Source organism: Podarcis raffonei, chromosome 7, assembly GCF_027172205.1.
Source record: "Podarcis raffonei isolate rPodRaf1 chromosome 7, rPodRaf1.pri, whole genome shotgun sequence".
Lineage (NCBI taxonomy): Eukaryota > Metazoa > Chordata > Lepidosauria > Squamata > Lacertidae > Podarcis > Podarcis raffonei.
Window position 1 is genome coordinate 20,348,997 of NC_070608.1, and position 13,119 is coordinate 20,362,115.

General features: G+C 37.6%; 1 protein-coding gene across 1 annotated transcript in view; it reads right to left on the bottom strand.

The window, feature by feature from the left end:
* Window positions 1-595: 595 nt before the first annotated feature.
* EMC2 (ER membrane protein complex subunit 2) overlaps window positions 596-13,119 on the bottom strand; it is a 41,806-nt gene continuing 29,282 nt past the window's right edge. The window contains exons 8-11 of the mRNA XM_053395437.1: window positions 9,917-9,998; window positions 9,169-9,279; window positions 6,987-7,091; window positions 596-911 (exon numbers count right to left, since the gene is read on the bottom strand). Of these exons, the coding sequence (XP_053251412.1) occupies window positions 825-911; window positions 6,987-7,091; window positions 9,169-9,279; window positions 9,917-9,998 (385 nt within the window). The 3' untranslated portion in view covers window positions 596-824. The remainder of the gene's footprint in view (window positions 912-6,986; window positions 7,092-9,168; window positions 9,280-9,916; window positions 9,999-13,119) is intronic.

Consider the following 13,119-nt stretch of genomic DNA (forward strand, 5'->3'; position numbering starts at 1 on the left):
TATCTACCCATCTGATCCCACTTCTAAAAACACTGTAGTGTGGGAATCAGTGACTAAGAAGATCCTAAGACTAAAAAGTTCCTTGGCCTGTGTGGTGACCTTTGTAGCAGCGTGGAGACAGGGCAGCCTTGAAATCATTTAGCTATGAGGATATTGATGGTTTCAACTGTTTAAAAATCTTTGTTTTGTCTTTATGGTTTTGGACACAATTATTATTGTTGTTATCAATACTGAATTCCCATAAGATCTAATGAACAGACACACTTACTTTTAACTACTATCTTAGAACAGAAAAGCATAGCAATAACATTGATATTAATATTATTCTGCAAATAAAAAGTGTTCAGGGGAAAATATAAGGTCAGCCCTTGTTCGGTAAAGAACTGCTTAGTGCATGTATAACTTTACCGCAGCTTCATCAACTGTTCTGTTAGAACATTTTATGTCCCATATGGTATTCATTTTTAAGCACAGGTCTCCAGCACTCCTACATATGTTCAATAAATAATTCTGCTTTATCATCACTTAAGTTTATTTCTACATCATGTTATGGCTTAAGCATTTACTGTACATACAAGATCTGAAGAGACTGACGTTCAATAAATTTATTCTTTTTATTCATTTCAGTGGCTTTTCATCATAGCAGCAATAAATAGGAATTTTATATCTTTTATAAAACACATTATTTAAGAGAGTCACTTTCACTAACATGAAACCATTGTTAACACAACTGGGAATTTAAAATTAGCATAACTCTTAGATAATTTGAGTTTGGACATGGAGCTGAGGAAAGAAAATCTATCACTGGGTAGCTTCGCTATTATTTAGGACTGGGTTATCTGCAGGGCCTCCAGCATGTCTTCTACAGCTTTCAGAGAGTACTTCGTCTCCTTCTTACTGCGACCAGCATACTAAGGGAAAAAAAAGATTAACACTTGTTTTACAAAACCAAGTAATGAAAAGTCACAATAAAGTACATCACCACCAAAATTGCCAAGACTGCATGAGGAATCTTCTACTGCAGAAATGTTCCATTAAAAACCAGTACGAAGATATGACTGTAAAAATGCCCATTTTATGTCCCCTCTTGTGTGATGCCTACAGAATGCAAAAGGAGTGGGAGATTGAACATCTAAGAACCTACGAGGGGCTTGTAGGCATCTCTGCTTCCACAGTGTTTCTTGCATCTCCCACCAGAAGCCAGGAGCTGCACAAGATTAAAGAAACTGCAGCCACCACCTGTGTGAAGAAACCCGACCCTACTTCCTTTGTCTCATGCAGCTTCTTAAATATAGTGGCAAGCCATCTCAGAAGATTTGGTTAAGAGACAAGTATTAACCCTCGAAATAAATAAAAAAGGACACTGGGCAGAAAGCACACCAAACAAAAGGGCCCACCCCACATGTACCTTCCATTACTGATGTGGAACCCTTTATCTATACAGTAAGCCTGCAACTTATGCACGTTGAACTTGTGCACGTTCATTTGGCAAAATAAAAATAAAAACAATTTAAAAAGGGGTGAAAAGGAAGTGGAGGTCCAAGAAAAAAGACTCCAGCAGTCCCACCAACCATTGCACCTAATATGTTTTGACTATGCGTGATTTTGGCTTTAGACGTGATTCCCAGAACATAACCCTGCATAAATTGTGGGCTTATTGTATTCAGTGTGGCATCCAATGCAAGATATCATATACTAACAACTTACTTTTATTTAGCCTCTCATTGAAACTCTATCAAGAGGCTGCATACACTTCTTTCACAACTTTATCCATTGTTGAACCACTTAGGAATCACTGTCACCTAAATAATACTTTTCAAAGCACCTTGTACACATTATCTTACTGTTATCCTTAAAAGTATCATCCCCATATTGCAGACTGGAGCTAAAGACCTTGTAAGTTCAAAGGAGAGATGAGATTCTAATCTCTAAGCAACCTGCTTAGCTACTACTCTAATCTACTATGTTAGTTTTGTGGGGTTGGGTCCTAACAACACTGAACAGAGTTCTTTCCATGCAAAAAGATTCCCAATATCTCCTACAAGCTTCAGCCTCCAGTGGTACCCCATAAGCAGTTCTTAAAGATTAAAAGCCTTTCAAGAAAAGGGTAGGCAGCTACCAAAAATTGTAGATTTCTCCCTTGCACAACAAAATGTCTACAACTCACACTTGGACCCAGCCTTTAGTGTTTATTTATATTTAACCGAAATCACAGATGTGAACACTGATGTAGCTGAAGAAGAAATCGCTAGTTTAAAACCTCACTTCTACCATGAACACACTAGGTGGCTGAAGACAGGGTTCTGTCTCTGAGTCTTAGCCTCACATCATGAGAAAGGATAATATTAATACTGACATCACAGGATTGTTCCAAGAATTACTGAAATGATATATGTACAATGGTTCAGACACAATATATACATGCTAAGTATCATTATTCTCATTTAAGCTCACTAGTTCTTTTCATACCCCAAGCAGACAAGGAGATTTAGTTTGAATTTATTAAACATCTCGGATAAAATGCATTGTAAATTTGACTGTTGGTTTCAGGAAAGGTGGCAATATTGGTTGGATTTGCAGGAATCTGACACACTCATATAAAGACATAACCAGATTAACAGCATGCTTTGTATTAGCTATAGCTAAATATCAACATTGTTTTTGACACTTATGAAACCAGCTGTAGACTTGATCTGTGCAGTGACTCTTAAGTGGTTGCTAGTGTTATATCAATACAAATGTTTTTACTTATACCTTTTATTTATTTTATTTTTTACATCTATAACACTGAAATGTACATACTGTACAGATTTATTTTTCTTATGACTCAAGGTCAATAAAAATAAAATTACTACTACTATATTTGTATTTTATTTTGCAAGTATTTTATTATTCAATTGTTTTATTTCATACACGTCCATACCTCAACTTTCTTTCCATGTGGTGAACATATGTATGATACAAAAGACTGGATTCAGACTTCGTCATCTTAAATCACAGTGAAATCAATGGGAACTAACAGCACAATCCTAAGCATGCCTAGCGAGAAGCCCTATTGAATTCAGTGAGACTTACTCCCATGTAAGTGGGGTGTAGACCGCAGCATAAGACATTACTAACTTTTCCAACTGATATACATGGGAACAATGTTTCCCTAACTTAATCTGGATTCAACACAGAGCAAGTTAAGTGTTTGTTTTCTTTCTGATGTTGTTTAAACACATTTTAGAGCTGTCAACATTGTCTCCTGCTTAATATTCTGTCCGACATCCTGTCAACAACTGCACTGTGTAAAAAGCCAATGGAACTATAATTAACAAGAAAAAGAAAATGGGATATGCTGACAGAATGTTTACCTAAAATGTTAAAGAAATGCTAAAGACGAAACAATTTTAATGTTAATCAAGTAACTCTTGTACCTACTTACTAGAAAAAAGGAAACAGCTACCAGATTTGAAACATCAACATTTAAACATTTAGTGTGACTCAGCATTGATAACACTAATATTTCTCAGCATGACAAGATTTGGCTATGGTACTCAAAAGTTAATAAGCTTCTATTTAAATTACAGAAAAAAACACTTCTAAGTTTCATTTAGCAACATTTACTACAGCGATGTTGTCATTCTGTAAACTCAATATGGAGAGTTGAACGGCAGGATAGTAAATCATATTGTTTTATTTGATTGTGATCTGTCATTATAATGCAAGGCTCTAAATGAAAAGAGAGAGATCTTGGCACCTGTGGTGGTTTTTACATGCAACCAACTAAATGTCCTACAGTCTGCTGTTTATTTATACGGGCAAACGTATGGCTGTAGCAGTGATAAATGGGTGGACTATTCCATCCAAACTTCCAGGGGCAAACCCCGGTGGGAAATATGCTGTGTGTTAACAGGGAATACGTACAAATGGCAACATGCAATGACACTCCTGAATAGCTCTAATACTTTTCAAAGGATTTGCACAGGAGAACAGCCAAGTGGATTGTACCTACAATGAGCTAGCTCCAGCACTTTCTTCATTATTTGCAGAAGATTTACCAGCTAATGATACATTCTACTAAGAATTATTCAGGTGGATGTAAACAGGAATTGTGCTAAGATTTTCACGTTCCATTCACTTCAGACAGTTTTTGCTCTTAAAAATTAACCTGTTTTTTAATTATTAATTAATTAATTAATTAGTAGGCTTATGTCAAAGAAGTTCCTAACTGGTAATTTGGTCCAAACCATGTATTGCAACATATATACCATTCCTTTGTAGGTGTAATTTCTTTTCAAGGGCTTGCCACTATCTAAAATTTTTTTCATGACCTATTCTCAAACTAACATTAACATCTAAACACCCAATAAATTTCCAGTTTAATGCTTTTTTTCTTCTTCAAGTACCATGGCTGTCCTGCATACGAGATTTCCTGATTTATGATGTGTTCCTTTTCTCTCATAATTAACGCAATTTAGCAAATGTCTCATGACCCGATGACAAAATTTTGTGGTAAGACAGGTAATATTCCAGCTGGAACAAGACGGAAGAATTGTTAACCTGCCTTTGACCCCTCCTTGGACCATATTCAAAGATTAAGTAATCTTAACCCCAAATCTTAAAGACTGAAGGTGAAAAATGGGGCCAGGTGTGTGTGTGTGGAGACGGCCCCAACCATTTATTTACAGAGGTTTAACTGCTTAAAAAACTGATTATAGAAAAATCTCAAAGACCTTGTGCTTGATTTGAAAACTGCTAAAGGAATGGGGAGCTCAAAATAATTAGTACTATGCCTATTCCGTTTTAGGGACACTTAGGACAGCTCTGACATAAGACAGTAACAAGAGGAAAGGCCCTTGTTAACTTGAAAAATGGCTTCCTTTAATGACATTGGCATAGGCTTCAAGTTAGAACAAACAAAGCCCAATGGTGTCACAATCAATAAAAGCCTAGTTGGACATCTAAATCACTTCGAATTCTAGTTTATGACCAATTATTTTGTGCACTCCAGCATTAGGCACCAATTCAGCTGATGACAAAGCTTTTACTTCCCCGTCTCTCTGAAATCATGATTAAATTTTCTGTCCCAAATGGTTTGTAACAGAATCACCTCACCGCTAATAAACAACATGTGGATGCCTAACACTAGAGAATTTAGTCATGTGTCCAAAAGCATTTATCAGTGAAATTACTGAGTGGATCATATTAAGGGCTTAAAAAAAAAGCACTTAACGTTAATCAAACTTGCACCTCTCTGCTAAAAATGCTTCCATTGCAGGCACAATAAACTAATTGAAGGAATAGGAACCTATATTTTGCTTTGATGTTAAGCACACAGAACACAAGCGAGGATTCTTCAGTTTTAGTGATTTAGATATATTGTAGTTTATGTCATTAGTTCACAATTAATTAGTGCAGTTATTTTAAGGGCCCCAAACAGTTAAGACAATCTGATTCTTTCCCCTTAAATCCCATAGTGGCCACACTACAACGTATAAAAGATGATGATGATGATGATGATGATTTGTTTTAAGGGCTGCATTCACCCTTATCCAACCCACTTGGAGCTGCATGCCCAAAGTACATGTGGCCCAAAGTGGATTTGGTGATCCCAAACTCTTTCATTAACACACACACTACCCCTCCTGAGCTGATCCACACAACTAGATCAACAGGCATCCCCATTAGGGCACTGGGCTCTACCTACCTCCGCACTGTGTCTACTTGATTTTATTTTCCTTTTTCCTGCAGCTGCCAAAATGGATGGGGGGGGTTGAGGGAGGGGAGAGAATTGCTTGGGAGATTGGACCAGGCCCCTGAACTGGGGACTAGCCACCTTTGCCATACAGAATACGAGTCTCCTTAAAATAATCATTTGGCATATTCATTTTTTTTCCATTTGTAAGATAGCAACCTTTAGCAGAATAGTACTTATTGAGAACAGATTCGCTCAATGTGAAGAAAGCCACCTACCCATTTTTCAGCCCTTTTGCTTCAGGCTCTTCAGTAGTTTCAGTGCAAATATAGAAACAGACCAAACCATACAATAAGCACAGCTCAACCAGGATTTGGTCTTTATTCAGTAAAGATTCCTAATAGTACATTTTGCCCGAGTAGGGTGTTAACTTGAGATTTTGGCCAACTTCTAATCTACGTAATTGTATCTTGCATACTGAAATTCCCCTTGCAGTTTTCAGCTAGATATGGTATTTGTCACTTTTCTGCTAAAATACAGCTGAAGTATGCAATACATCACAAACATATGAAGTCACAAAGAAGTTCTGACATTTGTTTTAAATACATTTTAGTTATGTAAAATGTGAACTGTTCTGGTAAGTATCAACTGAGAGAGGGGCCAATTTGCAATTATTTTGATCCAGCTCCAACATAACTATGGAATTGGACCATAAGTTTACAAAAAAAGAGAAATAAAATACAAGCAGTGTTTTCAAATTTACACTGTGATCTTCAGAGATAAATTATATATAACATCAATTTAACAGAATCAGAGGAACAGTTCAAAACATCTCAAGACTGATTAAAGCTAAGCAATTAAATCAACCAAATATCTCATAAATAATAGCTTTTTTATCAAACTAATTTTTTTAAAAAATTAAACTAAGGTAAGTTACTGGCTTTCCAGTCAAACTGCAATGGTGCTACCGTATATGGTAATGTTGCCAGAAATTAATTATATTTATAGTTGAGCAGACACTTAAATTTATGCACACATGGATGCACAAGGATTCCTTCAGACTATACACTCAAAGGTTAGACAACTTTTGCAATATATTCATATCCTCTAAAAAAGATGAAAAACAAAATAAAATTCCTTTTGTCCTTATGTTATGTTATTCTCTGAAATCTGCATGGCCTCTTTATGACTTTATCCCACACCCCTGCCTCCCCATTCCACTTGCCTACCACATAGGCAAACAAGGTGAAAAGTTCTATTGTAACATGGTGCATGAAACGTATCAGAGTTTTAACACAATACTCACCTGGTAAGCTCTATTTATTTGGTTTGCCGCCCAACCAGCGTACTTCATATTATCTTTTTTCATTTTTGCACTTGCCTTGGAATTGGAAGCAATATGGCTGGCAGACTAGAAAGAAGACAAAAAAAACAAATCAGTAACAGAATCTTGCAAAATAAACCTGAATACTGAATACACATGGAATGTGATAAAACAGTGCAACGGGAAAAATGTGAGCATAGGTATTAAAACAAAACACATTAAAGCAAAAACTACAATACATTTTAAGTTAATGGTTTTTGATAACAAAATAAGCAAGTAAGAAATTGGACATGGTGGTTCTGCTAGTCTCTCTTTTGTTCCAAGGTAGGCACGGCAGTGAACTTTTAATATCTCTGCAAACAGCAGTTCCCCATGCCACTTGGCAAACCACTTTTGAGAGGCAGGGCAATGTCTAAATTGGTCTATATATTGCATAGGGACCTGCTGTTCAAAGACAAACTCAAACGTTCACGATGCACTCGCAAGCCCTGAGTTGCGTCTAAAGCAGCTCTTTGGATTCCAGCCATACCCTTAACAATTCAGAAAACTTGGAAGCAAGACTTCTAAAACCGAAGGCCTGAATGTGCATGAATATCATGCTATTTAAGTTACAAGTTCTAAAACACAAAATGTAAAAACAACTTCAAAAGAAGATTTGCTGTTAACATGCACAAAGCAGGAATGTTCTCATTTCCAGAAAATGCGAACATTTAGGATGGCGCATCCTTACTGCTAGTTCTATGGAAATTGTTATTTTATCTGGCAACATTACAGAACCTCAAATCTTGTCAACAGGTAGTAAAAGCAAGTGTCGCCACAGACCTTGAGAGGTAAAAGGTTTCATCTGCAGTTTCATAAGATAAGTCAATATTTGATCCTCTATGCTGACAGCAATAAAAAAATGTTTTAATCGTTAAGTATCCCTACTCTTATAAATTCCATAGCATTGCTGTTTAAGTAACATTAAAAGGAATTTGCAGCACTATTATAAAAAGCGTGTAAGCTGGAAATCAGCACTTCAAATACCGAGAATCCTTTACTTAATGTCTTTTTTATATATAAGAAAGCTTTGTCACTGCAGCAGCTGTATGCACATCGTCTGTTCTTAGCACAACACAACAAGAATACAAATGGTGGTTCACCCCAGAGTGCATTTGGTGATAAACTTAGTTCTTTAAGTTGAATGCAAAAAAGAGGGCCCCCCAAAAAAAGGCTTGAGGTGTGTCCAATTATAGTCTTGCCTTTATCTCCCAAGAACTTATCGTCAAGAAGGCAACCTCAGTACTGTTGCTTCTCTGTGGTAATGAGTTCTCATGCCCAGTTCCCTAACAGGACATTCAGAAGGAGGAAATGGGAAAAGGAAGGATCATATATCCTAGCTCCCATTCTTGACATGCAAGTAGAGCAGCAAACCACATGAGAAGCTTGACCCATAACAAGTGAAAACAATGTGTGTGGCTCTTGCAATGTAAGAGTATGAATGGAAATGTACAGTACTTGGGCATAGAATGAAACAGATCTGTGCACTTATGATGTGATAGTTTAAGGACAGTTTTCTTGCACTGAAATTTTATCTGTATAGGAAGTCATCATGCACACTGGAGAGAATAAGTCTTAGTGTATCAGAACTCTTGAAGGTACCAAAATAAAGCCAGAAGAAAAAGGATGAAGGTGGTGGAAGTACTTTGGCGTGCACATACTCAGAACTTTACATGCAGTAAAATGAGGCATGTTTACACTAAGAGTATAAAAAAATTCACAAGTCTTTCTCTCTAATGGATCCGTTTTAAGATCCTATTGAAAATTTGCAAGAAGCTATAGAACAATTTAATTAGTAGGAATTTTTAGCTACCTTAATGCTTCAGCTAAATACTTTTGTACTGTACTTGAAATAGAATTGCTAAATTAAATAACTGATTTAATACTTCGATGACACTAAGATGTGCTTGCCTATAATGACAGGAAGAGAAAAGTTGCTTTATTTGTTGGTGTTATATAAAGTTTGCTAAGGCTAGGAAGAAACAAGCCAAACCCGATATGCATCACACCTGACATCACACTTGCATCAAGGAGCATGGCATGTTTTTCTGTCTCAACTCCACTTGCATAACTTTAAATATCAAATTAATTACTTGGGGGGGGGATTAAATGCCTTCATACTCACCATATAAAGTCCAAATAATGCTCTCATGTTTCTGTTGTTCAGCTTCAACGCCTGTGCAAAATATTTTCTTGAGAGCTCAAGGTTTTCAAGCCCTCCTTGGGTATATTTAACCTATTTCAAATGCAAGATTGATGAGCAAGTTTACTTTAACATTATGAAAAGTTGTTCCACTTATAATAAATCCCAGAAATGCATACGCGAGCTTTTCCTCTGAGAGTGAAAACAGTACCAGACTAATGCAGCTTGAAGAATGGAGATAAAAAGGTGTAAGGGGTATTTGATGCTTAACTAAACTATTAAAAAAACAAACCAAGATGACAATTACAGTGGTACCTTGGTTTGCAACTGCTTTGGATTACAACTGTTTTGGATTACAACCACATCAAACCTGGAAGTGTGTGCCCCCCCCTTTTTTTGGATTACAACCCTTTTTTTATTACAACCAATTTTTGGGGAGAGGCCCCACTGGCGAAAGCATGCCTTGGGTTACAACCTGTTTTGGTTTACAACCGGACCTCCAGAACAGATTATGGTTGTAAACCAAGGTACCACTGTTTTGGAAAACAAAACGTCTCAGTACAACAGTCCGCTAACCAAATATGAGGATGCAAGCCAGTGGTACAAAAAAAGAATGTAGTAGAAGCCATGGGAGACAAGAAGTGGGCAGACAGCAGGGACAACATGCCTTGCCAACTGGCCGCTGAGCAAAGACAACTGCTAGCTACCCAGACTGTCCTGAAATACTCACCTCTGCAAATTGCTGGCAATATAAGTGGTTGTGGGGGTTAGTCATCATGAGTTCCTCCAAGCAAAAGGCTGCCTTTGCATAACTGAAGAATAAAACCAGAAAATCACACCATTCTTATTATTATTATTATTAGTAGTAGTAGTAGTACTAGTACTAGTACTATCACCACTAGTGCAGTTACAGGAGCACAGCAATACAGTGGTACCTCAGGTTAAGTACTTAATTCGTTCCAGAGGTCTGTTCTTCACCTGAAACTGTTCTTAACCTGAAGCACCACTTTAGCTAATGGGGCCTCCTGCTGTCGCCGCGCCACCAGAGCACGATTTCTGTTCTCATCCTGAAGCAAAGTTCTTAACCCAAGATACTATTTCTGGGTTAGCGTGGTCTGTAACCTGAAGCGTATGTAACCTGAAGCGTATGTAACCCGAGGTACCACTGTTGTGAAATTTTTATACTAAAAGTTTTCTTCTTCATACAGAAGAGAAAGCAAAAGCACAGGTAGTGCAGTTTATGCTTTACACTCTTCTGATATTAATATGCAAAGAGGGACTCACAAACCTCACTCACAAGCAAGACACATGGCTCCAGGGCCCATCTGAGGCTCATTATCCCACGATATATGAGCTTTACCAGTTCCACTCTACACACTACAGCAGAAGAGGAGAAAATACTCCTGAAACTTGTTCGCACTTCTACTCTCTTCCCCTCCCCCCTGCTATGCAACACTTGAACCTACTATGTGTGGGACATTTTTTTTCTCATGACCATGCCTTCCAACATATAGGGCCATGTGGAGAAACGTGAGTATAATAATACGTGAGTAAAATAATTTTATTATTTGCACACAGGAAAGTGTCTGGGCAGAAATTGCTGAAACGTCTGGGAAAATCTGGATGTATGTATGCAATGCATGTCGGAATTGTAGATTTTGGCTAATTTCCTTAAAAATAGCTCAAAAACTTAATTTTGCAAAATAGATAGATAGATAGATAGATAGATAGATAGATAGATAAGCCCAACAACTTTTGTGTCCAGATTTTCACATTTTGAAATATGGCAACACTATTTGTACCCCATCCATCTGGCTGAAACTAGGCTGTGCAAGGACACAGCCAGCAGTGATTCCTGCAATTGCAACAGCTGGGAAAGGAGTGCATTTGCTGTGAAGCTGCTGCCAGCAACATCCATGCACAGATGATTTCACAAGAATATGACCAACAAGTGTTTCAAAGACATGCGCCAGTAGTTGTGTAGCAAACTGTAACTGGAAAATGGTTAGATCCAAGCTAGTTTTACTATCCAGTCATTAATAAATAATAATAATAATAATAATTTATTTATACCCCACCCATCTGGCTGGCTTTCCCAGCCACTCCGGGCGGCTTCCAACAAAATATTAAAATACAGTAATCCATCAAACATTAAAAGCTTCCCTAAAGTATTGCTAAACATTTTCACCAGGGCAGCTAAGATCGGTGCCCTTCATTCCCATTAGCCTTTGCTAAGGCAGAAGGTAAAAATGCACACTCAAGACACTATTGCACACTACTGCAGTAAATGCAAGCCCCAAACCCACACTCTGCTAATTAGTTATTATATTTCTAGTTATCTTTCAAACAATGGTTCCTATATCAGCCTAGATAAAACTGAAGAATTAAAAGCCTTCAAAAGTGATGCTAAAATTCAAAATGATTACATGAGCAAGCAGCAGTCAGGCTTACAAAGGCAAAGATAAGCATCAAAGGATGGAACAGAAAAGCACCACCTTTACTCTTAAAAGCAAGACCTCAGACTGGCCTTCAAAAACTCATTTAAAAGCAGAGCCACCACAGAAAAAGCCTTGCTGTTTACTGAAGACAATCTGATATCAGTCACCACCATGGTCTCTTGGTCTGGTGGATTGATTTGAAGCACGGATAGTCAACATTGTGCCTTCTAGATTTTGCGGGACTACAACCCCATCACTTCATTTGACAAACCCTGGACAATCTCCCTCTGAAGGGGAAGGATGAGGTAAATACAAGTGGGAGGTGTTCTTTCAAATACCTAGGTCCTAAGCTATAGGACTGGGAGCAAGTGCATCTTGTAAATCACTGGAATATGATCAAACAGGCCAGGTTAAGAGTCTTGCAACCCTAGTTTGGATCAGCTGCATTTTCCAGACTGTTTTCAAAGCCGATCTACATACAAAGTATTGCAATAGTCTATGGACATTAGCCAAAACCTTTGCTCACGCAGCCCACATCCTCTGACACCTAGGAATTCTATATTCTTAGCAACAGGTGAGTCACTAGTGCATTACAGATCTGTCCTTGGCACATTCTCTGCCGTTAGAAGGACACACTAACCAAGATCATTTAAAGACAAAGGGTGGTATTCAAATAAGTTTTATCCACAGTAGACCTGCTGGAGTTAATGAACATGATTAAGTTAGGTCCACTAATTTCAACAGCTCTACTCTTGAGTAAAACTAAGCTGAACACTACCCAATCGAGCACGACGCTAGGTGCGGCTGAACCCATTTAAAACCAATTATCTTAGGCATGCTTTATTCTTTGCTAAACTGTAGCTTTTCTGCGTAGAACATTTAGAAGCAAGGCTTGGTAATTACAGGACAAAACAGCACTTTCTATGAGGTGGGAAGTATGCGTTCATATTATTTGCCTTTTAACAGTGGTGGGAACCTGCAGTCCATGGGCAGAAAGCGAAAAAAGTGGGTGGTGGGTGGGGCACAATGCAAAACAGAAGGAAGTGTCATAAAGAGAAATAATAATTGGTTCTGGCCTTGGCCACTGCCAGTATGCAACCGAACAGATTATGGCCAAGCGAATGTGGCCCTCAACAGAAAAAAAGCTGCCCACCTCTGGTTTATTGTCATAAGTATTTATAATTTACCAAAACAGTATTTTGGATAGAAGTAAAGTGAGTTTTAATATAAATAAAAATTTTAATGTGCTTGCATTAATAAGTTCTTATTTCATTATTATTTTTTAAGTCACCTCTAATTTTATCCCCCCTGCCTTTCCCCCTGATGTTTACAAACTTTGAAAACGTGTGTGTGTGTGTGTGTGCACATTAGCCTTTTTTTCTATGCGGGCTTTAGTACAGGAAAGCTTCTGCCACAATAAAATTATTACTCTTTAAGGTTGTATAAGAGTCTGATGTTCGAGCTGTAAGCAAACTAATATGAATTCCATACATTT